Source organism: Equus asinus, chromosome 25 (genome assembly GCF_041296235.1).
Source record: "Equus asinus isolate D_3611 breed Donkey chromosome 25, EquAss-T2T_v2, whole genome shotgun sequence".
Lineage (NCBI taxonomy): Eukaryota > Metazoa > Chordata > Mammalia > Perissodactyla > Equidae > Equus > Equus asinus.
Window position 1 is genome coordinate 53,379,991 of NC_091814.1, and position 25,194 is coordinate 53,405,184.

General features: G+C 45.3%; 1 protein-coding gene across 1 annotated transcript in view; it reads right to left on the reverse strand.

The window, feature by feature from the left end:
- Positions 1 to 3,678: 3,678 nt before the first annotated feature.
- The window catches only part of MPZL1 (myelin protein zero like 1), a 57,122-nt gene continuing 35,606 nt past the window's right edge, over positions 3,679 to 25,194 (reverse strand). Inside the window, exons 3-6 of the mRNA XM_044757730.2 lie at positions 20,183 to 20,396; positions 19,316 to 19,448; positions 16,752 to 16,854; positions 3,679 to 6,060 (exon numbers count right to left, since the gene is read on the reverse strand). Coding sequence (XP_044613665.1) covers positions 5,959 to 6,060; positions 16,752 to 16,854; positions 19,316 to 19,448; positions 20,183 to 20,396 — 552 coding nt within the window. The 3' untranslated portion in view covers positions 3,679 to 5,958. The remainder of the gene's footprint in view (positions 6,061 to 16,751; positions 16,855 to 19,315; positions 19,449 to 20,182; positions 20,397 to 25,194) is intronic.

Consider the following 25,194-nt stretch of genomic DNA (forward strand, 5'->3'; position numbering starts at 1 on the left):
GGGGATACCAAACCTGCCAGATTTCCTCTTCCCAGATGCAGGGAGCTTAAAAGAAGACCCTAGCCCTTCCTCATATTCTGGAACCGTAAAGGCCAACCCCACAAAGCCCCCGGTGAAGGAATGGACGGACAATCAAATCCAAACCCTGAGCCAAGAAGGGACAATAGTTTAACATCCTGTTTGTGGGAGGAAATTGAAGCGGAAAGCGGCTGCTGCCCTGGGGCTCAGAGCTTGAAAGATTTGCGTTTCCTTCCTTGTAAACACAGCCAGGTCTCCCGCAGGTGCTGGAGTTCCCTCCTGCCTTCCGCCCCCCATTGTTCTTCTTACAATCTAAGACTTGGGCTGACTTGAGAGCAGGGGCTCTCGGGCTGCCTCCTGATGGCTTTAGGGGGCATGTGCGGAAGGGAGGGGGCCCATGGCCACCATCATCGCCCTCAGACATTGGACCCCATTTCCAAGGGGCCAGGACGACTTCGCTCATCTTGTGCTGCTTTTCTGCGGCTGCAAATGGTTTGCATTTGGCTTTTTTTTTCTTTAATAGTTCATAAGGACAAGTGACAATTACAACAACACTTGTGATGGATAAAAACAAGACAACTGGAAACAACCTAACTGTCCAGAAATTCAGACATGGTTTAAAGTACTATGGAACATCTCTACAAGAGAAGGCCCTATGGGCACTGTGAAACAATGGCCTAGTTCTTTCCGTACTGACGTGAAAGCTGCTCTGACACAACGCTAAGAGAAGAAAGCAACTGCTTTTTGTTTTTAAAAGAGGCAAGACATCTTTACTGGAACCATGTTTGGATCCTGATTTGAAGAGACCATTTGTAAAATGCCATTTTTGAGACAAGGGGAAATTTGAGCATGAACTGGGTATTGGATGAAATCAAGGAATTATTTGTTTCAATGTGTGTTTTAAAATGTTTCCATTAAATGTGAAGACATTATGATTATGTAAGAAAATGACCATATTCTTAAAAAGATGTACATCAAAGAATGTAGGGGTGAACTGGCATGATTTGGGGATTTGTTTTAGAATAATTCAGAAAAGAGGAAAAAGAAAAAAGGGATGGATGAAATCATTACTGAGGATGGGTAAATAGAGGTTGATTTTACTCTTCTGTCTTCTTTTGTGCATTTTTGAAATCCTTAATAATAAAAAATCTTGAATATACAGGAAAAACGTGTTAGTGTGGAACCTGCCATAAAAGCAGATGGTTAGTTCCTAACACTAGCCCTACCATCACGGCAAATGCCATCTGCCTCCTCTGTGAATGCTCCCTCAACTTCTGTGAGCAGCTGGGAGGGTTGAAAGTCACTGGTTCCTGGGGCTGGCCCTGTGGCCTAGTGATTGAGTTAGCACGTCCAGATCCCAGGTGTGGACCCACACACCGCTGGTCAAGCCATGCTGTGGCGGTATCCCACATACAAAATAGAGGAAGACTGGCAACAGATGGTAGCTCAGGGCCAATCTTCCTCACCAAAAGTCCTTGGTTCCCAAATCTAGTTAGCACTGGAATCACCCAGAGGGGTCAGAGGGAGCCTGCAGCTTTAAGGGAGCCAGAGAGCATCTGAGGTATCCCCTGAAATAGTTCAACTCCAGCTCACCCAGGGTTGAAGGCGCCCTCAGAAATGACGAGCATGGGTTTGACCGGCATGTTCCCTGTGCAGCTTGGAAACCAGAGCCTCAGCAGAAGGAAGAAACTCCCCAATACTTAGTACTAACTTGGGAAGAACCCTAGAGACGAGAGAACCCATAGACTCCATTACTCTGCTGGCCAGCAGAGGCTGCTGGGGAAGCACTGTTCTCCTGCCACATACCGCGTGATGGATGCGACTCACGTGAGATTCACTCCCACAGGTGATCCTGCAGCTCTAACTCTTTCTCTCTTACCAGAGAAAGCATAAAGGTATGCAAGCCAGGAGCTTGGCACGAATCCATGGTAATTTATAAAATTAGTAAATCAGTGGAAAACTTCAATGCTTTATTAGTAAGACATTATTTGTGACACAGCTCTTAGCAGATTAAGTCACCATATTGTCTTCCAGTCTGAGGTTAAGGCCCCTGGGCATCTGTGTCTCTATCATCTATGCACCCACTCCCTTCACTTCACCCCCACCCAGATCCTAAGGAACAGGGAGAAAACTGCATTTCAGGCACCCAGCACATTGATTTGAATAAGGAAGGTTAGGTTCTCTTTGGTGAGAGGCCACAGGACACAGTGGTTAAAAACAGGCTTTGGATCAAACAGTGCCAGCCCCAGCCCTACCTCTCTGGACCTTATTAGCTGAGTGGCCTTGGGCAAGTTATAGACCCCTCGGCCTCACGTTGTCTTTCTAAAAATGGGTTTAAGATTAGTACAAGTAGCGCTAACTCACAGATGAGAAGTAAGAAAGAAACGCACAATGCCTGCCATAGCAATTATTGAGGAGCTATTACTACCATTATATCACCTTCTGTCACCCCCAGACCCCAGCAAGCTCCTTGTGGAGCTTTGTCTTGTTCATTTGGTTCCTTATACTCAGTGTAGTGCCTCGCACAGGACAGCTCTCAGGACAGATTTTGGAACGGATAAACCCATCCACCATCCGTCCAGCCAACACATACCCAGCACCTGCTAAGTGCCAGGTACTATTCTGCGCACTAAGGACGGAGCAGTGAACACAACAGCAGATTCTGGCCTCTGGGTGCCTATGTTCCAGTGGGGAAACGGACAAGCACACACAGTTTGACAGTGGGAGAAAACCGAGCAGGATTAATGGGTTGGGGAGAGCCGGTGGTGAGGGAGGTTGCTCTTTGGTATATGGCAGACGGTCTCTCTGACAAGGTGACATGTGAGCAGAGACTCAGAGGAAGTGAGGGAGCAAAACGCACGAATGTGTGCAGGGCAGTGCCCGGCCTAAGCCAGCATATACTCGGCGGTTCTGAAGAACAAGAGTGGGTGTAGTTGGAGCGGATGAGTGAAAAGGCTTTTATCTCCTTTTCTACTGGATTAAAAATGAGCACAAAACACAATTCAGTAAATGAAAAAGACGTATTAAAATATTCACAAAAGTACAAGTGAAAAAGAAAACAAAAAATACTAATGAACTTGATGGTTTTTCCCTGGCTGGCTGCATCTCCATTGAAAAATGACAGACAGCCTGGAAGTTTGATCTCCAGGTAGTCCCTTTTAGGTGCTCCCTTACAAAAACCACACGTAATTTTAAGAGGTCTCTTTCTGCCAATAACAAGGGCAGCTCTGCCATTTGGAGGCAGCCCCACTGTTGCCATCTGTGGCCAGCGACGGGAATGCTGGGACACAGAGGAAAGGGCTGAAAAGATCCCCAGGAGGTGGCGTGCCGAGGTTAGGAAGCAGCCCCCATGGTGAGGTGCTGTACCCCCGAGTGACAACTTCCTGTGGACAAGCCCATCACAGACGGGACGCTGGGGGCTGAGGCCCTCACCAGGGCAGAAGGTCGGGTTGGGGGGAGGGGAGTCTCTGGCACAATGCCAATGTGGACAGAGTCTGAGCTGGTTGGTGGGCAGGCCACGCAGGTGGCAGGGGGCTGGGGAGGGAAGAGAGGCCTACAAGTGCTGTTGGAGGGAGCGCTGGGCTGGAGCTCCAGGCGGCAGCTTCACAGACGTCTGGTCCCCGCCCCAAAGGAGAAATTAGGACTCTTGCTATCAGGAGGTATTAGGAATGTATAGTTTATTCATAGGACCTGTTGAGAAAGGAGAAAAAGGAAAATGCCCTTTTTCTCTGTAAAAAAAATGACTGTAAGGAAACATTACACATATAAATGTACACACTTGGTCACTCAACAATTTGTGTCTTTTCTACCTTAAAAACAGTCTTGGTCAGCTGTACAATTCTTGCAGTGGCAGATGTTCACAAGAGTATCATCATATTGGCATCAGTTTGAAGAATGGTGACAATTCCAACATCCCGCTTCTTCCCGTCCCCAACACATAAGAGAGGTCTTCCAAAGGCTCCCGTAGTTTTCAAAATAGATGCAAAAAAGTTTTAGGATGCACGGCAGGGTGGACGACTGGGCAGAAATGTCTCAGGGCAGGCGCTCTGCACCCCTCGCTTGTACCAGGCCCTCTGAGTGTGGAAGAGACCGTGAGAGGGCACTGAGCTAGCACCCGTGTGTGATTATAAAGCCCATCCCATTTACTCACATATAAGTGAGATGTAAGCTGGGGCATTATGGGAGTATCCACAGTTCCTCCGAAAATAAAAGACCACACATATTGGAGAGTTAGTGTTGAAGCTCACACGCCCTTTCTCTATTTTAGCACCTTGTGCACATCTTTAAATCTAAATCCTGCTTTATTCCCTTTATGAATTCTCTTAGAACTCAGCCTTCAAACTCCCTCACAAAGATGACAGAGGATGGGAAGGAAAAGGAAGCAGCTCACAGGGACCTCAAACTGAACGGGAGAAACAGCAGCGTCAACCGGCCCTGCCTCCTACCCAAGTCCTGTGACTGTCGTGTCAGAATTCTTCCCGAAATTGGCCTTTCAGACCACTTCAAAGGGAAAAAAAATTCTTTTAAAACAAAATAATCCAGAAAATGGGAGAATGACAACATAAACGAGTGTTTACGGATCTTCACCATGCTTTTCATTCCCAGTAAAAAATAAAAACTCATAGGTTAGAGATGGGGTAAGAGGAAGTCAATGGGAGACAGTGAGTTATTGGCAAGGATACCCAAATTGTCTAGATTTTTCCACATCTCATTGTTTATCAATTTCATGTAATGGGAGGGAAAAGTGAAAAACAACAACAATAAAAAACAGTCAACAGAGACGAGATTCCCCACGTGGGAGTGCTGGCCTTACTTGCTAACTTACTCCAGACTCTCGTGCACCTCAGCGGCCGGAGGCGCCGTGTCGCTCTCGTGGCCCATGAGTGAGGCTGCCCCTGGAAGCACGACTGAAGCCTGATAAAGAAGCGGCTACTCAAGACCCTGGTCCTGGAGACTGCCTCTCTAATCATCCCACTTCTGCCGCGTAGAAGGAGACGAGACTCCTCTCGTTGGCCGTCCGGGGATGCTCACAGTAAGCGGGAAGGACTTCAGCGAAAACCAGAAGCAACAGCTATCACTCTCCGAATGGTAGGGACTCCTCAGGGGAGGCCTGGCTGCTCCACTTCAGTTGTGTATATGATGGAGAAATGCCTCGAAGGGAGAGAGCTCTGGCGCGTCTCCTTGCCAGCCTCGCTGGGGCGCAGAGGGCCCAAGCAGGGTGCTCAGCTGTGTGCCGGGTCACCAGGCATCGGCGGCTGCTCGACAGCACTAACAACATAATCTTGCTATATGAATCCACAAATTGATATGATAAAGGGTGTAATGTTAAAGTAAGTTAACACAACACAGGAAGCAGAAAGCACCCTGTATTTTAGAGAGAGCAACATCAACAAAAACTTCTCAAGTTGTCTTCAAGTGGCATAGCTAATGGATATTTTCCAAAAACTACAACCGACAGTTGGTGCTGACACCGGGTTCCAGCCAGTCTGGACACATATCCGTCACTGTATCTACATTCTCCAACCACAAGAAACGCTAAGACTGGTTAAGCCCTTTGATAAAAAGGCCATGTCTATAGAAATATTAAAAGAGCACCTACTGTCTGCATTAAGGCAAACCATTATCTAAATGATGGTGACAGGAATGTCTCTGAATCTTCCCAGCTGTAAATGACCTGAACCAAAGTACAAAAACAGCAAGACAATTCATATCTATGTGGAATCACACCATCTTTTCACCATGCAACACTGGCTCCTCACATCAGGAAGATTAAATAGAGTATTTATACATATCCTTTATACACATCTTTTTCTCCCTCTCTGAATAAACACGTGCTTGTCCTCGCCCAGGTTTCCAAGGCCACCTGTGATTACGGGCTACATTTTCTGTACAAGAGTCCAGTCTGGATTTGTTTCTTGCTGAGATGAGCTGGGTCTTCTCTTAATTTTTCCGGATGTCCGCATACACCACAGACTCTGACTTGTTAATCTTGTCACTGTGATGTCCGCCGGAGTGGTCTAACTGCGCATATATGACTGGGCCCTGGAGAAGACAAGCAGAATGAGAGGTCTGGAAAAGCTGGTGGTCCCACTGGGTGCAGGTATAGAAGCAATAACTAAAGCGAGAACGTTAGGGTTCCAGAGCAAAGAGTTCCCTTTTTTGAATGTCCTCAAGAAGACCTCCTAGGAATGATATGTCCAGGAGTGACTTTAAAATAAGATGGGTATATGTTGGTAATTGTTAAAGCTGGTACATGGGGCTATGTTACATTGTCCTCTCTTTTGTATATATTTGGAAATTTCTATAACAATGTAATATTCCTTCTCAGGAATTACTCTTATCTGAATATCTATCACAGGATTCCTCAACCCCTGTAACTGGGATCAGAGTCTTAAGGACTAAGATGGGCACTTCTACCAACCTGAGACCCCAATGAAACCATGAGCTTCAGAACAATACACGTAAGAAACCAACATATTCAGTGCCACCCAAAGATACAATCAATTTGAACTGGTCATTTTATATAAATAGTTACTTTAAAACATTTCAAATATTCTTCCACATACCTACTTATAATCCTTTTAGTCTGATCCCATCATAACCAATAAAAATACTGCTTCTTTGACATCTAAGATCAGATAACTGCTTTTCTTGTTTCAGAATAAAATTCAAAAAAAACCCAGAAAGCCATGATCTATTGAGAGAGAAAGGGAAACCTGAGATGGACTGAAGGAGAAGAGATCCTTTCTCGGCCTCAGCAGGAAGGCAGAGAGCTGGCGGGGTCCCACCCAGGAGAGCACAGGCTGCCTGGGGCAGGGCGAGGCCTCTCACTCTTGCGGGAGGAGGTCTGAGCAGGGGCTGGGGGTTCAACCATCACACAGGGGATTGCGCTTCATGACCTTTACAGTTCCTCCCAACCCAGAGCTTCTAAAACTGTAAACAACGACGACAAAACCACCCTGGTTTTAAAAGAAAGGTTTAACATAACCCAAAGTCGACTTTTCTCGAAATCCAGGGAAACTCTCCTTAAGAAGCCTAACACTGTGCTTAAGCTTTCAACTTTGAAATCAAAACTCAGTAGCCAAAGGCATGCGGTTTAAAATAAACATCTTACTCCCACCTAGGAGCCCCCATGACTCGCATCTTTTAGGGTGTCACAGGGCTCCGGTGGCGCTCGCGCACTCCGGCTTCCACAGTGTGGACAAACCCAGCTGTGGGGCTCTACCATGGTGCAGCTGGGAGTGGGGTGAGAAGTCACACCCAAGGGCTGGACCCGTCTGCTCTTCGGTGGATCCCCTGTCCGAATTCATGAGACTTTCTTCTTGAGGTGGTGGCACTGGTGAGCATAGCCATGTGGCTTCAGGCACGTCTGGAAACCCCTAAGCATCAGTTTCTCTGTTTCTAAAAAGGCACTAACAAAGTGTTATCCCTCTTAGAGTTGTTGTGAGAATTAAGTGAGATGATACCTTAATTAACTTAAGCAGCGTCCCACACATAGCACTCAATACGCATTAGTCATTATTATCAAGAACATCTTCTACAAACACACTTTAGAATGCACCACAGTGACTGAGGAGTGAATCAAACAGTCAGACTCAGTGCGTCTGTCTTTGGTCTGTATGTCCATCCTGGCGAATATAACAGATCACACTGTTAATACCAGATCAGAGACCCTCTGTATTCATCTCAGAAAGCTGCATGTTAAATGCAAATTTAAAAGGAAAACAAAAAGAAGTTAAAAAAACCCATTTTCTATCATGAGGAACAGAATGAAAACAAAGTGTTCTCTAGTAAGTTCATTGATCCCTGGTAACGGTCACCTCTAAGAATAGGACAGACCCTGAAATTAAATTATGTGACTTCCTAGGTAATGAAACTTCATATTGTAATTCCTCAAGACTCACCAGGAGTTTCAGGGTGTGTTCACGGGGGAAGGAGTTTATACCACGTGACAGAGTATAAAAATGGCTACGAACTCTTTCCCTTGCAATATAATGCTCTTCCCAGCAGGAGTAAGTGCCCGCTTCTCCGCCCCTTGAGTCTGGGCTGGTCTTGTGCCTTGCTTTCACCAACAGAAAGTGGCAGAAGTAACACTGTACGAGCTCCACACCTAGACCTCAACAGGCCTCCGAGCTTCCACTCTCTTCCTGATCTCGGGACTCACACAGCCACGGCCACCCTGTGAAGAAGCCCAAGCTAACTGCTGGCTGATGAGACACAAGGCCCAGCTGCCCTCTTCTCTCTGGCGAGCAGCCTCCTAACTGACAGACTAGGATCGAGACCACTGCAGACTGTGCTGCCAACGTGAGCCAGCAGAGATCAGCGGGACCGTCCCAGACCAGAAGATCCAGTCACCAGCCCACAGAATCAGGGGCCTAAGAAACGGTGGTTGTTTTAAGCCACTGTGTTCCTCAGTGGTTTGTCACACAGCAATAGATAACCTGAAACACTGTGTGAGTGGAGGACAAAGACAACAGAGAAAGCAACAAAGGAAAAACACACAGAATCATCTCTGACTCAGTCAGTAAATGTTAAGACACCAGTAAGGTCTTTCGTGTGAGACCGTATTGTCTTTCACGGCAAGAGAACATAACAATTTGTTGAAAGCAGTTGGGAAAACACTGAAGAATAAAAGGAATTCCTTCCTGTTGCTAGATCTGGTTTGCTTCAAACTGCTCATCACCACTATCCAATGTCCTCACTCTTTCCCCTTTCGAATCTAACAGGCCCCTAAGGTCAGGGCCTTTGTTAATTAACTGCCTAGAGTGGTCCTCGGCAGGCTGTCGGCGCTGGAGGGAGGGATGGAGGAAGTGATGGATCCAGAGGAATTCTGGGGCCTGAGCTGAGATCCAAGATCTGCTCATGGATCTGGCTCAGTGTAGACCAGCGCTGTGAAGTCTGGTTCTGGGGAAGATTTGAAAGCTGAAGGTACCCTGGGTCTCCGTGGAACATGCCTCAGGATCTTGACTTTGAGGGCCAACGAGCCCAGTCAGAACTTCAGGCGGATCCAGTGAACCAAGATCAACCTGGAAATGAACCCGCCACTGCTAAGACACTCACTTTTGGGCATGCAAGAATTAAACCACCACCACCACCGCCACCCACGTCAACCTAGCTGTCTCTCCTGTACATCTCGGCACCCACACTCCCCACCCTCCCCTTTTTTGTTTTTGGTTTTGCCATAACGAATTACAAGAGCCAAGTGAAAAACTGCCCTGGATATATACTTTTTCCAACTATTTACTAAACAAATAGTCCATAACTACTGAAAATGTTTCAAGAAACCAACTGCTTGACCTAGGTCTATTTTAGTTCCAATTAGAGGTAAAAATACCTCTGAAGTGCAGCTGAGTGAAATTCACTCCAATATAAAAACATACTGGTGAAGGTGTGGGGAGAGGGCCCCGGAAGGGCCGGTCATGGAAGAGTGCGGAGCAGCACTACCTGGAAAACAGCTTCACTGCTCAGAAGCTGTTCTGTTCTCTCTGAAGGACACTTGCCGTAGCCTCTGCAGCTGGTCCTTCAGGCATCAGAGGAGTCCCTCCTGACACCCAGCACAGGGATCTCCAAGGGAACACCTGCTTTCACCACGGCATTACCGAGTGTTCACAGAATACCTCTCTCAGTACTTATTTCACTGCGTTTTAAAAGCTAAATGCACGGGCAGGCCCAGGGGCACAGCGGTCAAATTTGCACGTTCCACTTCTCGGTGGCCCGGGGTTTCCCTGGTTCGGATCCCGGGTGCGGAGACGGCACCGCTTGGCAAAAGCCATGCTGTGGTAGGCGTCCCACGTATAAAAAGTGGAGGAAGGCGGGCATGGATGTTAGCACAGGGCTAATCTTCCTCAAAAAAAAAAAAGCCAAATGCAGCTGTGAAACACAGCTACATATCATGACTGTCTCTGAGATAAATGAGACTAACATCGATAATCAAAATGGAGTTGACAAGAACTGGACAGGCAGGATGGAATGAGCACAGGCCTCAGAGCCAGACAGATCTGGGTCTAACAGCAGCTCTGCTGCTAAGTGCTGCCCTCGACCAGGTGACTCAACCTAGCTGAGCCTCGCTTTCTTCTGTGTAAAACAGACAATAAAAGATCTTACCTGCGGGCAGCTGTGAGGACTAACTGAGGTAACGCACACATACACACGTCTTCTCAAAACAGTCCCACATCTCTGTACCGTCGCTGACAGATCCAGAGCTATTCTAGTCAATTACTGCTCTCTAAAACACGCCTGCCTTTTGCATACAAAGCATTAACCATTTCCAGAAAAGGATCGAAAAACCAACTCTTCATAAGACATATACACAAAAATTATTTTAAACCAGTCAGTCAAAACTAAGCTTTACAAAGAAGGACTTTACTTATCTTTTAACTCCGGGGGTGCATACCTCACACCCTTTCCAACCCAATCTCCACCCCGCTTTGCTGGAAGAACCCTAATTTGGTTCCAGTGCTCACCCTCCCTCTGCTCAGGTAAATGACCTTGGTCTCCCCTGTCCCCAGGGGCGAAGCCAAGTCATAACTCCTGTCCCCTTGCAGATGACTGAAGAGGCATCAGCATGTGACCCACTCTGGCCAATGGGGAGAAGTGGGGGCAGTCTGCTGGGGGGCTCCAGGTAAAGCTTTTCTTCCAGAATAAAAACTGCACGGGAGAAGACTCAGCAATTCTTCCAGTTTCCTGTTTTCATGTGCTGCCTGAAACCGTGGCAGCCATTCTGCAGCTGAGGGAAGGAGCCTGAGAACAAAGACAGTACGCAAAGGATGAAAGAATAAGATGGAAAGAACTTGCGTCTGTAATGACATTGCTGGGCCACTGAACTAACGAACCCAGAGGTGCTCTGCTTTGGGACCTCCTGCAAGTTAATAAACCTCTTATTGTTAAAGCTACTTTTACTTAAGCTTTCCAATCATAACAAAAATAGTGACCAAAGAGAGACGAGTAATATAGCAACTTAACGTCCTGTCTGGGCACTATGCGTCACCTTTGTAAACCTCTTAGAGCACTAGTATTCTTTCTCCTCTTGTGATAAAGTAACCTGGAGTTATTTATTCATCCAAATAGTTATGACTAATGCTATTAAATTTTCGGATAATGCCTGCAGGTAGGAAATGGGAGGTTTTGCTGGGAATATGTCATGATAGAACTTCTGGAAGAAATCACCAAGGGAGAGTTTGCAAATATTCCTACCACACCCTCATTTCACAGATTTGATTGCTAATATGTAGACAGCAACTACCTACACCTGCTCTTATAAGGCACAGCAGACCACGGACTCTTATAATTAGTAATGGAAAAATGAGGAGTTTAGGGGCCAATTTGCCCCAACCCATCATTTCAAAGATGAGGGAACAGATGTTGAGGTTAAATAATTCTCCCCAAGTCAAGAGAATCAGCTGGACCCCAGAGTCAATACTAGTTTGTAACACATCACTAACCCTTAAAACACTACCTTGGAGTTCATCTAAACATGAAGATTTCCTCGAGGTTGTTTGTCAGATTATTAAAATAAATTGTTTCCCAGGATATTAAAAAAAATTCTCCATATGATGGAAAAGCCTAAAACTGATCCGAACACCCCAGGAGACTCTGGGGTGCTTGAGGGCAGGAACTGGCTGTTAACCATGCCCACATTTCCCATGTCCTGCCTACACTGCATGGATGGTAAGCACTCAAATGTGTGTGGAAGTGAGCCAGAGAGAACATACAATGGAATGATTACCCGGTTAAAAGAAGTGCTAAGCTTGGTTGTGCTCAACTTACCAAAGGTATCTTATCTCACAAATTCCCTAATAAGATGAACAAAGCAGGTCAAGTAAATTTTTCCTAAACTGTGAAAACCTGTGCCTTAGTTCGAACAAACTGAAGATAGAGTATATCGTAAGGATTCTGGGGAGAACTCTGAAAGGGAGGTATTTCTGATACACAGCCTGCAAGCAGCAGGTGATGGCCTAAAAGTGTCCACTGGGATCCCTGCCGACGCTCTGCGGAGCGTCTGAAGCAAATGATCTAACCCTGGGAGAGCAGCTCCTGTTGTAAGTTGGCGTGCCCACAGAATGCAAACCGAAACAAAGAAAAACTGGAAGACATCTGTGAGGACATCACACGGTCCACTTCCAAGTATTGTGTTAACTGGCAAAGGACTTATAAGTTCCAGAAACGGGTAAGGCAGAAAATAGTTTTAACATGTAAAACTATAAACTAACAGATACAGTACAACTTGATGAAAAATAGCTGAGTAAGACAAAGGGCACTCCAGTACATGCCACCTGAATAGAAACCCTGATTTGTAACACGTTGGGGAGAAAAGAGACCTTGAGGGGCCTGCACTGAGCACCCAGGGCTCACCTGTGAGGAATTTTTACTCCAATTCTACTCTCAATTGTAACACATCTAGTGTTATACTGAAAATGCTGACAGACGACAACATGGATTGACCCAATGGTTGAATTACTTCTCACCAGCCTCAGACAATGCCATGGAGCCAGGCCTGGGCAGAGCCGTGGGGGTTTACTCACAGGAGAGAGGAGCCTGTCTCTGACTCAGGCACAGCAGGGTGAGGTGGGAACACTGCCAACAGGGTGGGCACATCCACTCACTGAACAGTCAGCCCTCCTCTCCTTCCTCCGCTCAACTCCCAAGCAGGAAATGAGAGGACTTCTTTCTGGAGAAATCGACTAACCCAAGACAAAGGACATCCAGCAACTGACACTGGGAGGTCCCCCAGTGAAAGCCAGCCAGCGCTGCATACAAACGGTGATGCCCACACCCAGGAAGTTCTACCCCGGCACAAGGAGCTTCTGACCAGATCTGAGTGCCCCAAATAGGATGCATAACCAAGGACCGCTGGGCATCTGAGGAAGGCTTCTAACATGAAAGACAGAAGTGACGAGAGAAAAAAGGGAATTCAAAAGAGACAGCAGAATCAAGTAACAGAAGATGCCATAAAAAGAATCAAACAAAACAGAAGAAAGAATAATACGCTCAGAGTGATAAGACAACGCCTCCGTGAAAACAAGTACAGGGCTCTATCATCAGAGAAAAGAGAAACAGCTCTTGAAAATTTAAAAAAAAAAAAAAACACAAGATAGCAGAAACAAAACATTCAGTAAAAGTTGGAAGATAAAGTTGTGGAAATTTTCTGAAAAGCAGAACAAAAACTGCAAAACAGAAAAAAAGGAAAACTAAAGGATTGATCTAGGAGATGACCTAATTCCTAATAGGAGTTTCCATAAGAGAGAACAGAAAATGGAAGGAGGAAAAGTTCCAAAGAAGAATGGGAGAAAATTTCCTAAAACTGAAGGACACAGTTTTCAGATTGCAAGAGCCCACTGAGTTAGCCAGCACAATGAAAAAAAAAGACCCACAATTTCAGAACACGAGGGATACGAAATTTGAGAACACAGGGATAAAACAGATTCTAAGAGAAAGGGAACACAACTGGTCCCGCAAAAAGGAGCAGGAATCAGAAAAGTATCAACGTCTTAGCTTCCTGGCAGTGGAAGCTAGAAAAATCAGCAATGTCTGAAAATGCTGAAGAAAAATGACTGCCAACCCAGAACCCTACCCAACCAGACTACCAATCAAGCTTGAGGGAGGAGAATAAAAGCAATTTTAGACACGCTAAACACAACCGTCTGATCTTACAGTTTGAGGGTCAGCAATCCGAAATGGTTTTCACGGGGCTAACATCAAGGTGTCAGCAGGGCTGTGTTCCTTCTGGGGTTCTAAGAAGAATCTGCTTCCTTGTCTTTCCCAGCTTATGGAAGCTGCCTGCATTCCTTGGCTAGTGACCTCTTCCTCCACCTTCAAAGCCAGCTGTATAGAATCTTCAAATCTCTCTCTGACTCTGACCCTCCTGCTTCCCTCTTATAAGGACCTTTATTACTACATTTGGCTCACATGGAAAATCTCCCCACTCCAGATCTGTGCGTCCTTAATCGTGGCTGCAAAGCCCCTTTCAACGGGTGAGGTCACATATCCCACAGGTTCCAGCAACTAGGATGTGGACATCTTCGGAAGTCATGATTCTGCCTATCCTACAAAGCCTCAAAATTTTTACCTCCTGTGCATCTTTTCTCAAGAAGATATGGAAGATATGTTCCACTATAGTATTGGCTCTACGAAAAACAAAAAAATTGTATAAGAAAGCAAATATATATGGTACAATGGTGGAAAAAACAAGTACACATAACAGTGAACAATAACCACCTAACTATGGTGTGAACAATACTAGGAAGAAGCATGTGTATGCATACGTGTATGCACATGTATGGTGGAAAGAAGTGCTGGGAGAAAAAGAGAACTAAATTTTCATACTCCATTGTATGGAGTCAATATATAATATCTAAAACTGAGAAATCTAGAAGTAGCAATATAATAAAGTTGTTGAGAAATATGAAGATAAACACCAGAAGAAATGGCTAAAAGAACGGAAAAGCATTTGGTTATTATTTCTTTAAATATTTTTTCTCACTCTCCTCTCTCTTTTCCTTCTCAGATTCCAATCAGATTGCTTTATATTGTCCACTGGCTTACTACTACAGCTCTGTTCATTTCCCGCAATCTTTCCTTCTCTTCATGCTTCACTTCAGATGCTTTCCGTTGCTATGTCTTCACATTTACTGACCTTTTCTTCTGTAGTGTCTAATCTGTTGTTTACGCCGTTGAACATTCTTTCATTTCTAGAAGTCCCATTTTGTTTTTTTTTTATATTCCTATCTCTCTCCTCATTATGCCAAGCTTTCCTAACATCTTATAAATTCTATTTATAAGATTTATAATACTTGTTTTAAGGTCCTTGCCTATGAATTCCATGATCTCTGTCATTTCTGGGTTTGTTTCTATTGACTGATTCTTTTCCTGGTTAAGTATTTTATTTTCCTGCTTCTTTGTATGTATTGTAATTTTTTATTGGTGCCAGACATTGTAAACTTTACATTGTTGGGTGCTAAATTTCGTTGTATTCTTGTAGAGCGTGCTGGACTTCGTTCTGACATGCAGCTAAAATACTTTTAGGTTAGTCTTCTTCTTTAAAGGCTCCTTTTATGCTTTGTCCTGGAGGGTCCATGGTATCTACATTCTGGTGCTAATTTAGCCCCACTACTAAGGCGGGACCATTCTGAGGACTCCAACCAGTACCCTCTCTCCACTCTGGCTTTTAGGAACACAAACTATTCCCAGCCCTGTGTGAGCTCCAGGCATTGTCCCACCCCCGGCTTTTCATGTGGTTCCTTCTCTGGTCACAGGAGTTTTCTCCCGCATGCACCAAATCTGTACTCAGCAGGGGCTCAAGGAGACCCCACTCCAGATCTCCAAAGCTTCCTCTGTCTGTGTGGTTGCTTCTCTGGTACTCTGCCTCATAAATCCTAGGCACCTTGGCCTCCTCAAACTCTGACTTCTGCCTCCTCACTTTCGGGAGACAACTAAACTCCATTTGCCTTCCCCGCACTGCAGACTGGAAACTGCCTCAAGGCAGCAAGCTGGGCCAATCACAGGGCTCGCCTTATTTGTTTCCTTTCTCTATAGGATCACAGAGCTGCACAACCTGTTTTTCAATGTCCAAAAACCGTGGTTTCTTTTTTACTTCTCTAGTTTATCTTCAACAGATGAGCAACTCCCAAAGCATGTCAAGGGTAGAAGAAACAGTTTCCAAGGCTTCCTTAGCTGTTAGGGCTCTCTACAAGTCTCATGCCTTTATTCCCAACCCTATTCCCATCCACAGCGCAAATTTGTGAACATGAGGTCCCTCAGGTCTACTATGTGATCCCAGAGACAGGCAGACAGACAGACCAGGAATAAATAAAAAGCCTGACGCTGTGATAGATTACATGCTGTGCAGAAACCTGGGTTCTAACCCCAGTTCTGTCACTAACTGGGTACGTGCTTTCAGTAATTTAACATCACAATACCTCAGTTTCCCTACCACATACAACAACTGTGGAATCAGACCACGGGTACTTCTATAAAACATTGTTATTCTTTTCTTTGCTTCCTCTTAAATCCACTCCATCCCCCCCAACACCTCCTCGGGACAAAGCCATAGCTAGCGAAATTCCTTATAAGGCTTTCTACCCTAGAAGAACAGAATTGCTACAAAGCTACGGAAGTTCCGCCACGCCACAATCACAGCTACAACAGCACAGCCAAAACACCATCCCACCCACAGGCTAGATTCTGTGCCGAGTTCCAAAGCAAGGGATTCGTCTTTTCTACAAAAAGTAGAAACCAAAGCCTTTCCTTGTTCATCAAGCCTACTAATTATTCAGATAAATGCTTACTTTCAATTTCTTCTAAAAAATTCATACAAAATAATTTTTCTGTTTTATTTTCAATGCCAAGAATATCAACTTTTTCCTGCTAATTCCTTGTCTTACGGAGCACCTCAATACAGATTCTAGTCCACTAGACTTATTTCCTTGTGCAATTAAGGAAGAATCTTTTACACCTGAGCAAGCCATTTCTTAATTCTACTTGGGCCAGAGCAGCCACGCCGTTAGTAAACCGTCTGTCAGCGGTGGTTGGTGGACATCTTTCCTCAGGTCAGACTCTTCTCCAGTCTCCCGTGGTCCTCCTAACCAGCTCTCACTTGCCCTCTCCCCCTCTTGCTCTGTTTCTCTGTTTCTCTCTGTCTGTCTCTCACTCTCTTGCTGTCTCACGGTTCACTCAGGAGAGGGACAGCACCAGACAGCAGAGCAGCTGCGGTGGGCAGAACTGCAATTAGCCATTACCTGGTGAGATGCAGAAGGCAGGCTCTTTACTAGACCCTCTGTGTCGGAGGGGGACTTCCGTGGAGCCTGCTTAACCGGTGACACATTCTCTGATGCACTGCAGCTGGTGAGTTGAGAATTTGGAGAACAAATGTAAAAGAATTAAAATTAATGGAAACAAAAGTATAGAAATGCAAGTGATGACAAGATGAAGCAGTAGACATATAAAAGCAAAGCAACAAAACAATGGGTATCAAAATGATCACATAGCTTGAAACTACTTTTTATCCCTGACACTTATTCTTCCGAGTCAATAAACCTACTTCTGGGGGAGGAAGAGAAACGAACATGGTGCACCCTACGCCCCAGTTTACAGAATGACATCTGCTGAGGGGCATTCTGGCTACAATAACACATCTTATCCTTTGGCTGCTTGGTCTTTGTCCCCTGCCATCAACCCTCCTTTGGGATAAAGGTTTAAAGGAGCAAGCTATCCCTTCTTAATGGCAATTTGCTTTTGTAATTATCAAAGACAAACCTCTTCGGAACATAATTCAAAAATTACAGACACCCAGGCTTCCAGTCTTGGCTCATCTCATTCCTTCCATTCCCCAGCTCTCCATATTTTGTTTCCCTACCAATACCACAGCCAAACCAAAGAAAACCCAGGAAGTCAGGAACGGTAAAAAACTGTGGAAGCCACATCACAGAGGCTGAACTTTTTCATGGATACAAGGGTCTTTAACAAGCCCTATCTCATAAATAAATCAGGGAGCGTGAATGTCACCAGGATTCCCTAATGCGATGTGCCATCAGCAAAGCTTAAATCATTTATAATGTATTTTTGGAAAAAATCTTAGGAGCTGAGAGAAGATCACATTTAAAATCTTGCTACTAAGACCAAAGCATAATATGCATTCTGCAAACTGTGCCTTCTCTGAGATGGGAGGCCATACATCCCAAACCAAAATGGTCTGAGTATTCTAACACGAAGAGGGGCTCAATCACCAGTAATACTATTCAGGTATGAGAAAAGAAAACTAAAACACACACACACGAAGGCATTTTACATGAAGAACGTATATATTCAGATGATCATAAAACTTCTATGTAACCTGACAACCCAATTTTATTGGGATGGTATGCTCAACACGTTTCTAATTACAGACACATGACGTATTGTGGACAAACCATAACTGCTGTTAGGTTAGCTCAGAGCTAGCCAGTTAGTCATCAACAAGGGAGACAGGCTGAATATATACACGTGAATATTAACAGCAACGGGCGATGTGATTAGTTACCATGTGTCTAGTGGGAGTGGAAGAGGAGACCCAGCCCCGTTATAGTCCCAATGTGTCGTCTATGTCAGCTTTTCTTAAGTGGAAGATAAGCAGGATCTGATCCCGGCACACCAAGGAAGAAAAGGCAGGAGAGGGAAAAAAACCAGAGTGAGAAGATCAGCAGCATTCACGATGCCATGCAGGACTCGAAGGCACACTCTTCTGCCCCTTTCTTAACCCAAAAGCAAGAACTACAGAGACTGGCATGCCACCAGCCTGGATTAGTCTCATGTTGAAAACCAACACTCTAGTTATATTTCATCATGAAACGCTCACCATGCAAGGGGGCAGACACAGTCAGCAGAAGAGAAGCATTCCAAGCAAGTAATGCCTGAATTGAACTCGTTAAAACACAGCACCCCTAAAAACTAGAGCAGCAGAGCCCAAAGGGAGGTTCCCACCGTCCACCAGCAAGGGAGTCCAGGGCATGCAACCCTCTCAGATCACAGCCCTTCAGGATGGTTAGGGAAGCCCATGCACCTGGCCACAGCTCGTGCTACCTCGACTGGAGTCCAGCCTTCCCCTCAGTCTCACCACATGAGTTCTACAGAGCTTATGTGGTCAGCTTTCCAGCTGGAGTGGGCAAAAGAGAAGGTCTTTCAATTAGACACACACCTTGTGTTCAAGTGTGTGCTCTCTGAGAAGCCATAAACACAAAGGAATTCTACTTTTCTTTACTGCTGGTATATTTTGGTGTTCAACTCTTATTATCTCAGCTTGGATGAGGCCAGCCACGCATTCAAGAATTGTCAAAGCAATAAAACGGCTCACCAAACTACAAAAAGGAAAAGCCCCACATCACCGCATCAGGTGGGGGTCGTTTATTAGCCCAACTCGTCTTGATTAGAGTTTGATATTTGCCCAAGTGGAAAGAAGAACCTTATGAGATTATTGCCAAGAGATTAGAGTTAACCTCCTCAATTGGCTAAGTGATGTCTGTGCCTTAATAATGCTAATTGCAGAGTGGATGGTACAGACCCACACAGCACAGACTGCTGAGCAGTTCATGTCACCAAACCTGAGAAAGAAACTGTACAGCAGGGATTCGTGTCACAGTCCACATTTAATAGCAGGCCACTGATTTCTGCCCGCCAACGTCAGAACACCTCCAAAGGAGAATGTCCGATTCTGGCATGAAAGCAAACAGTAGCTAATGCTTCACAATTCTTTCTCCATAAAAAACACAGTTTTTACAAATTCTGATTCCTTCCCTCCGCCCCTCCCCTACAAAGCAGTGTTTCTTACCCAGTGTAATCCCGTTTGGAGTTTTTCCTTCTGTAGAGGACAGCCAGAATCATGATGATGAGCAAGGTGAGGCCTAGGACCACAGCAGTAACTATACCCACCACCACCCAAACTGGAAACACGGGCAAACTCTCTAGAGAGAAAGAACAAAATAGTGTTAAGGTGATCACTAACAGAGAGAAGAAACGGAATTTTATTAAATTAATAAGCAAGTGTCTTCCTTTGGTAGTTACGACACCCTCTTTTATTATCCAAATTCTGAGATCCTGGTATCTAACTGATGACGTGCTGATAAAGAATGAACTACAGATCTAAGCATTTCTACACACAACCCCTCTCAATGCTCTAAACTCAAGGAAAATCCACGGATGTGAATTTACCTCAATCTACTCTCCACTAAGCAGACCTCGTCTCAAAATGAGACACCAGAATCTGCGTTTTCTGCTTATTCTCACAAAAGGGAAGAAATAGCTGTACTGTTTTTGCAAATGTTAAAACTTTCTCCTGGAGAATATCAAGATACATTAATTTCTGTCTTTCCCACTACCCATCCCCTCCAACCATAATGAATTTTGGTCTTATTTCTAATTAACACTGAAAACTAATACTCCTGAGATGGGATGAACAGGTTTCAGACAGCAGGCACAGAAACGGAGAAATCGGCTGCTCCAGTTGGAATGAGCGCAGGCCCCCACCGCCCGCCCACCCGGGCACGTGTGGTAGAGCCACAGGCCCACGGAAACAGGGAGCATAACAGTATGGCAAAAATACTCCTTTCAGACACTCCCGGGATATAAGTGTTATTCTTCAACTAAACCTGAGATAAAGGGGACTGCATCTCTACTGCAGAAATACTCAAGGAAGTACCTTTCTCTACAACATAGAGCCTAATGTGTCCTGGCTGGACAACAATGTCAGGAGGGTTTTTGACATCACAGATATAGGTGCCATTGTGTATAAACTGCATATTTTCTATGTTGATTGATGCATCTTTCTTGTCAAGGTCTCCAGCCCAGCTGATTCTGTCCTTAAACGGCGGATAATTCCCGGGATATACTTGCCCTTGGGAGTAGTGGAAAAACTGCAATTAGAAAAAAAGAACACATGAGCTATTCTCAAAGGCAGAAGTTCCAGACTCTGTAACAGGCATGCTGCAAAAGGTTCTTCTAAAAAAGACTTTATACAAAAAGAAATACACCTTATTACAAATCTCAAGCTATGGAACCTAAGCCAGACAGAGGTTAGACATCAGGGGGTTCAATCCTGTTTCAGTTGAAGAAATAAACCTGTATATCACCTCCAATCCTCTCAACCTCCCAGTGATGTAGTGATCACCACCCATGTGTTTATAAATAAGGAAATGGAGACTCACAGAAGCCATCTGCCCAAGGTCACAATGGTAACAGGCGCTGGGTCCAGAATCAAGGTCAGGACCACCTGACTCTTCAGAGCCAATGCTCACTCACCATGACTCAGCCAGCGAACCCACAGCTTTCGTCTTAACTCACAAAGCTTACCATTAAGAGACACAAACACATGAAGGAAAAGAAGCCTAAACAGCACAGACCATGGGCCTCACTATGGGATGATGGGTTTCTCCCTCTTACTTACTGGTTTCCCATAGAAAAGTCATAGGTATGTGAGAGGAACAAAGCCCAGATAACCCAAAATGTTCTTTCTTCTCAGACCTGCCTTTAGCAAAGGAACTCATTTCTCAAAGGAACTGTCAAACTCAGCACCCTGGGAGCAAGGTGAGGTCTAGTGGGTGGGGAACTGATCCCGAGACCCGGCTTCCATCCAAGCAGCTCTGCTGGAGCCTTGCTGCCTTTGTTCTTACTCACGGATCGGGTGACAGTGGGGTGAGGAGTGGAAACTAGCATTCGTCAACCACCAAGTTCCACTGGCGATTCAAATAGAACATTTTCGGAACCCTTTGTACATGTTGAAAATCCCTGTGCAATCTCATCCATTCCCAAGATTTAATGACCATCTATATTTTAACTCCCAACTTCTCTCCCCATCCACAGTGTCCCCTGAGCGCTAGTCTCCTCACTCAACTGCCAACTCACTTTACCGGCCCGCTGCCCCTGCCCTCCACGTTTGTCACCTTCTCTTATAGACTTCATCTGCGACCTGTGAATCTGATCTTGACTGATGGCTGCATTCCCGTCTCCTAAACCAGAAATCTTGGAGTTATCCTTGATTCCTCTATCTTCCTTCCCATGCAACTAAGCTCCCAATCCTGCCAATTCTACCTCCTCCCTTCTCTCAGTTCTCTGTTCTCTCCACTCAGTTCCCACTGATAATACCTAATTTTATACCCTCATCATCTTGGACTATGGCCTCTCAACTGGTCTGTCTGACTCCAGCCTCAACCTCCTGCAATCCATCCTCCACAATGCCTAAATGATCACTGAAAACCAGTAATAGTAATAATTACCATTTATCAAATATATACCCTGTGCTTAATTTAACTTAAATGCATGCTGAGAAGTATGAAGGGTCTTGAGATTTTACCCTTGTTGCGAGCTAACAAGTCAGTGTGCCACAGGTTCACAGATGCTGGCAGAAGACAAAAAGACTCCTGTGAAGTCTTTGCTCCTGTGAAGAAGACTTGGAGACAAAAGACCTTATTACTTATAACACAGCGAGCAGCATGTTTATATCTGTGGCCCCTGACGCCCCAAATCCACAGGGACGGCACAGAGGGGCTCAGGCAGAAGCTGTGCACACAGAGGCTTTGCATCACAGCCGAGGAGTCCCAAACTTAGGGAAGGCAAACCTTTTACAATGGGCAGTAAGCCTGTCTGACCTCTGCCCCAAAGGGAGATATTATCGTTACTATACTGGACAGTAAGCAAACCCGTCCTCTGCTCCAGATGGAGACACCGTCTCTGTCTTCCAAGGTGGGTCACTGCACAAGAAAGGCAGCCAGTGCCTCTGATTACAAGACGTGCAGAATGTGAAAGACCTGTGGAAAACAATGCTCTGATGCTCACAACCTCTGTGTAAGCTGAGATTCACCCACCAGATATTGCACAATGAGGAAAGTGAGGCTCAGAGGACGTAGTGACTTGCTTAAGGTCACAGGTCTTAGAGATAGAATTCAAACCCAGCTTTGATTTCAAAGATTGGGCTATTTCCATTATGTAATGCCTCTCATGTCTGACCACATCTCACCTGCTCAAAACTCTTCATTCTCTTTTTTTTTTTATCAAGAAATAAACCGTAAACTCTTAGCTTAGTAAACAAGTCCTTCTGTCATCTGGTGTCTGTCTTCCTTTCCCACCTCATCCACAAATATTCCCTGCCTTGCATTTCTAAACCAGCAAAGAAAACCCCCACTATATTGTTTCCCACCACTGTGTCTTTATGCACACTTCTCCCTCAGTCTTCCTCATTAGCCTGGGTGCCTTTGGAGGCAGGGTATGAATTGTATTTCTCTCTGGATCCCTCAGCACTTAGCACAAGGCGGGAACTACGTACGTCTGCTGAACTGAACCGATGAATAATGCTGTGGTCAAACCAGCAAGAAAGAGAGAAGTGAAACAGCAAAAAAAATTGACAAATAAGACTACATCTCCTTATCGACCAATATTTATTAAGTAGAAGCCACTGTGCCAAAGCCATGAGGGATCTCAAAGATGTGAGATAGGTCTCTACCTGAAAATGCTTTTATTCAAGATGAAGATGACAAAAACTGTCACATTAAGGGACTCCATATCACAGGAGTGGCCCAGATAATGGGGGCAGTGAGTTTTAAGAACAGCTAAAAACATCAAGAGATGGGGCTGGCCTGGTGGGGTAGTGGTTAGGTTCGTGCAGTCTGCTTCAGTGGCCTGGGGTTCACCAGCCTGGATCCTGGGGATGGACCTACATACCGCTCATCAAGCCATGCTGTGGCAGCATCCCAAATACAAAAGAGAGGAAGATGGGCATAGATGTTAGCTCAGGGCCACTCTTCCTCAGCAAAAAGAGGAGGATTGGTGGCAGATGTTAGCTCAGGGCCAATCTTCCTCAAAATAAATAAATAAATAAATAAAGCTCAAAAGAGGCCAGTACAACTTAAGTGGCAAGAGTCCAGAAGTAGGAAAACAAAGCCTAAAACACTTTTTACTAGACTGATGGGGATCACGCAAATGAATAGACGCGGGGCTGAAGTGCTAGGCTGGAACTGAGTTTTTTTTATGGGTTTTGTATTCTAGACAAGCATTGTTAGCAATGGGAAGCTATGAAGTTTCTGACAAGGTGAAAGAACTATTCTAAGATTAGGTACCGGAAGGAATGTAGGTTTGGAGTGAAAGACGGAAGAACAGAAGTGGAGGAAAAACCAAGGGGGTTATGCACTGGTCCAGGCACACGGTATTTATCACTTAATGGAGAGCAGGGAAGCAGGAAGGCTGACAAACAGCTAGGTGCTAGAAACAAAGGAGAAAGAGCCAGCAAACACTCTTATTTCTTGCGGGGGAGGGGGGCATATGACGGGTGGAAGGGAAGTAGCAGCAGATGGGGGAGGGAAGGACCATAAAAACCCCCACAAAACTCAAGGTTTTAAAATTGGGTCCCCAGAAGAACACAACTCCCCAAAAGGACCAGCAGAGCAGACAACCAGACGAGCTCCATTTTGGACATGTGGACCCTGCTTCCACTGACCAGGAAAGACATCTATGCTATGTTGGGCTTGAATTTTCCTGAAAATCTACAAAAATCAAAAGCATCCTGCTCATCTTATTAAATGTGTGCCGACATTTGGGAGTTAAAAGATCCTATATCAATGACTGAGCATTTTGGAATTAACTGTAATCAGGTTGGTGTGTAAGTATAAACCAATCAGCTAAAAAAATCAATTAGAAATACAACATGTCCTTAACATCGAGTCTTGAGGTATGTACACCTGCCTCGACCCGCATGACAACAATGTGTTGAGCCTAATGGAACCACTCTTTAAAAGAAAGTAATTACTGGGGCAGGCCCCATGGCCGAGTGGTTAAATTTGTGCGCTCCGCTTCAGCGGCCCAGGGTTTCGCTGGTTCGGATCCTGGGCGCCAAGATGGCACCGCTCATCGGGCCACGCTGGGGCAGCGTCCCACATGCCACAACTAAAAACACACAACTATGTACCGGGGGGATTTGGGGAGAAAAAGGAAAAACAAAATCTTTAAAAAGAAAGTGATTACTTCTGGGCGTCTCCTGATGATACTGTATTTTCTGTAGACTAAACACCACCCTCACACCTGCTCCTCTGAAGATTCGAGACAGGAATACTCACAAGCTGACACAGTTCTGTGGACTCCTGAGTAACTTGTGTGGTAGCTCTGCTTCTACGGGATCCATGGTCTACACTGACGCCACATTCACGCAAAGCGGGAGAATGCCTCTGATTCTGCTTCCCCACGCCATCTGTGTGATTCCGGCTCTCTCTCACTCCTGCACTTTGTCTTACACAGAATCACACCCACCTGGACCCGGTGAGCAAGTTACCTGAATTCGTACATAATCTCTGACTCTACCTCACCCTTCCTTCCTTCTCAGGCACGACACCCAGGGGGCCTCCCTTTTTATAAATCCTGGGGGGCACATGTTCACTCAAGAATCTGGCAATCAGGTATATATCCCAACCCAGGGCAACAGAGCTTTTCTCCTGGAGACTTATTTCAGCAGTAAATACACAGTTTCAGTAGTATCACATATGACAATGAAGCCACTGAGGCCAAACAGAAAGATGTTTTATTCCAGGGGCCACAGTCATTTCTATACATCCTCCAAGTTTTCCCAAAGAAGACCCTCAGGAACTCACAATCTATGGACAACGGACAGGTGGTCCCTCTACTCTTTCAGGAAGAGCATCGAGGGTAATTTCTTAACACAAGGGCCCAGAG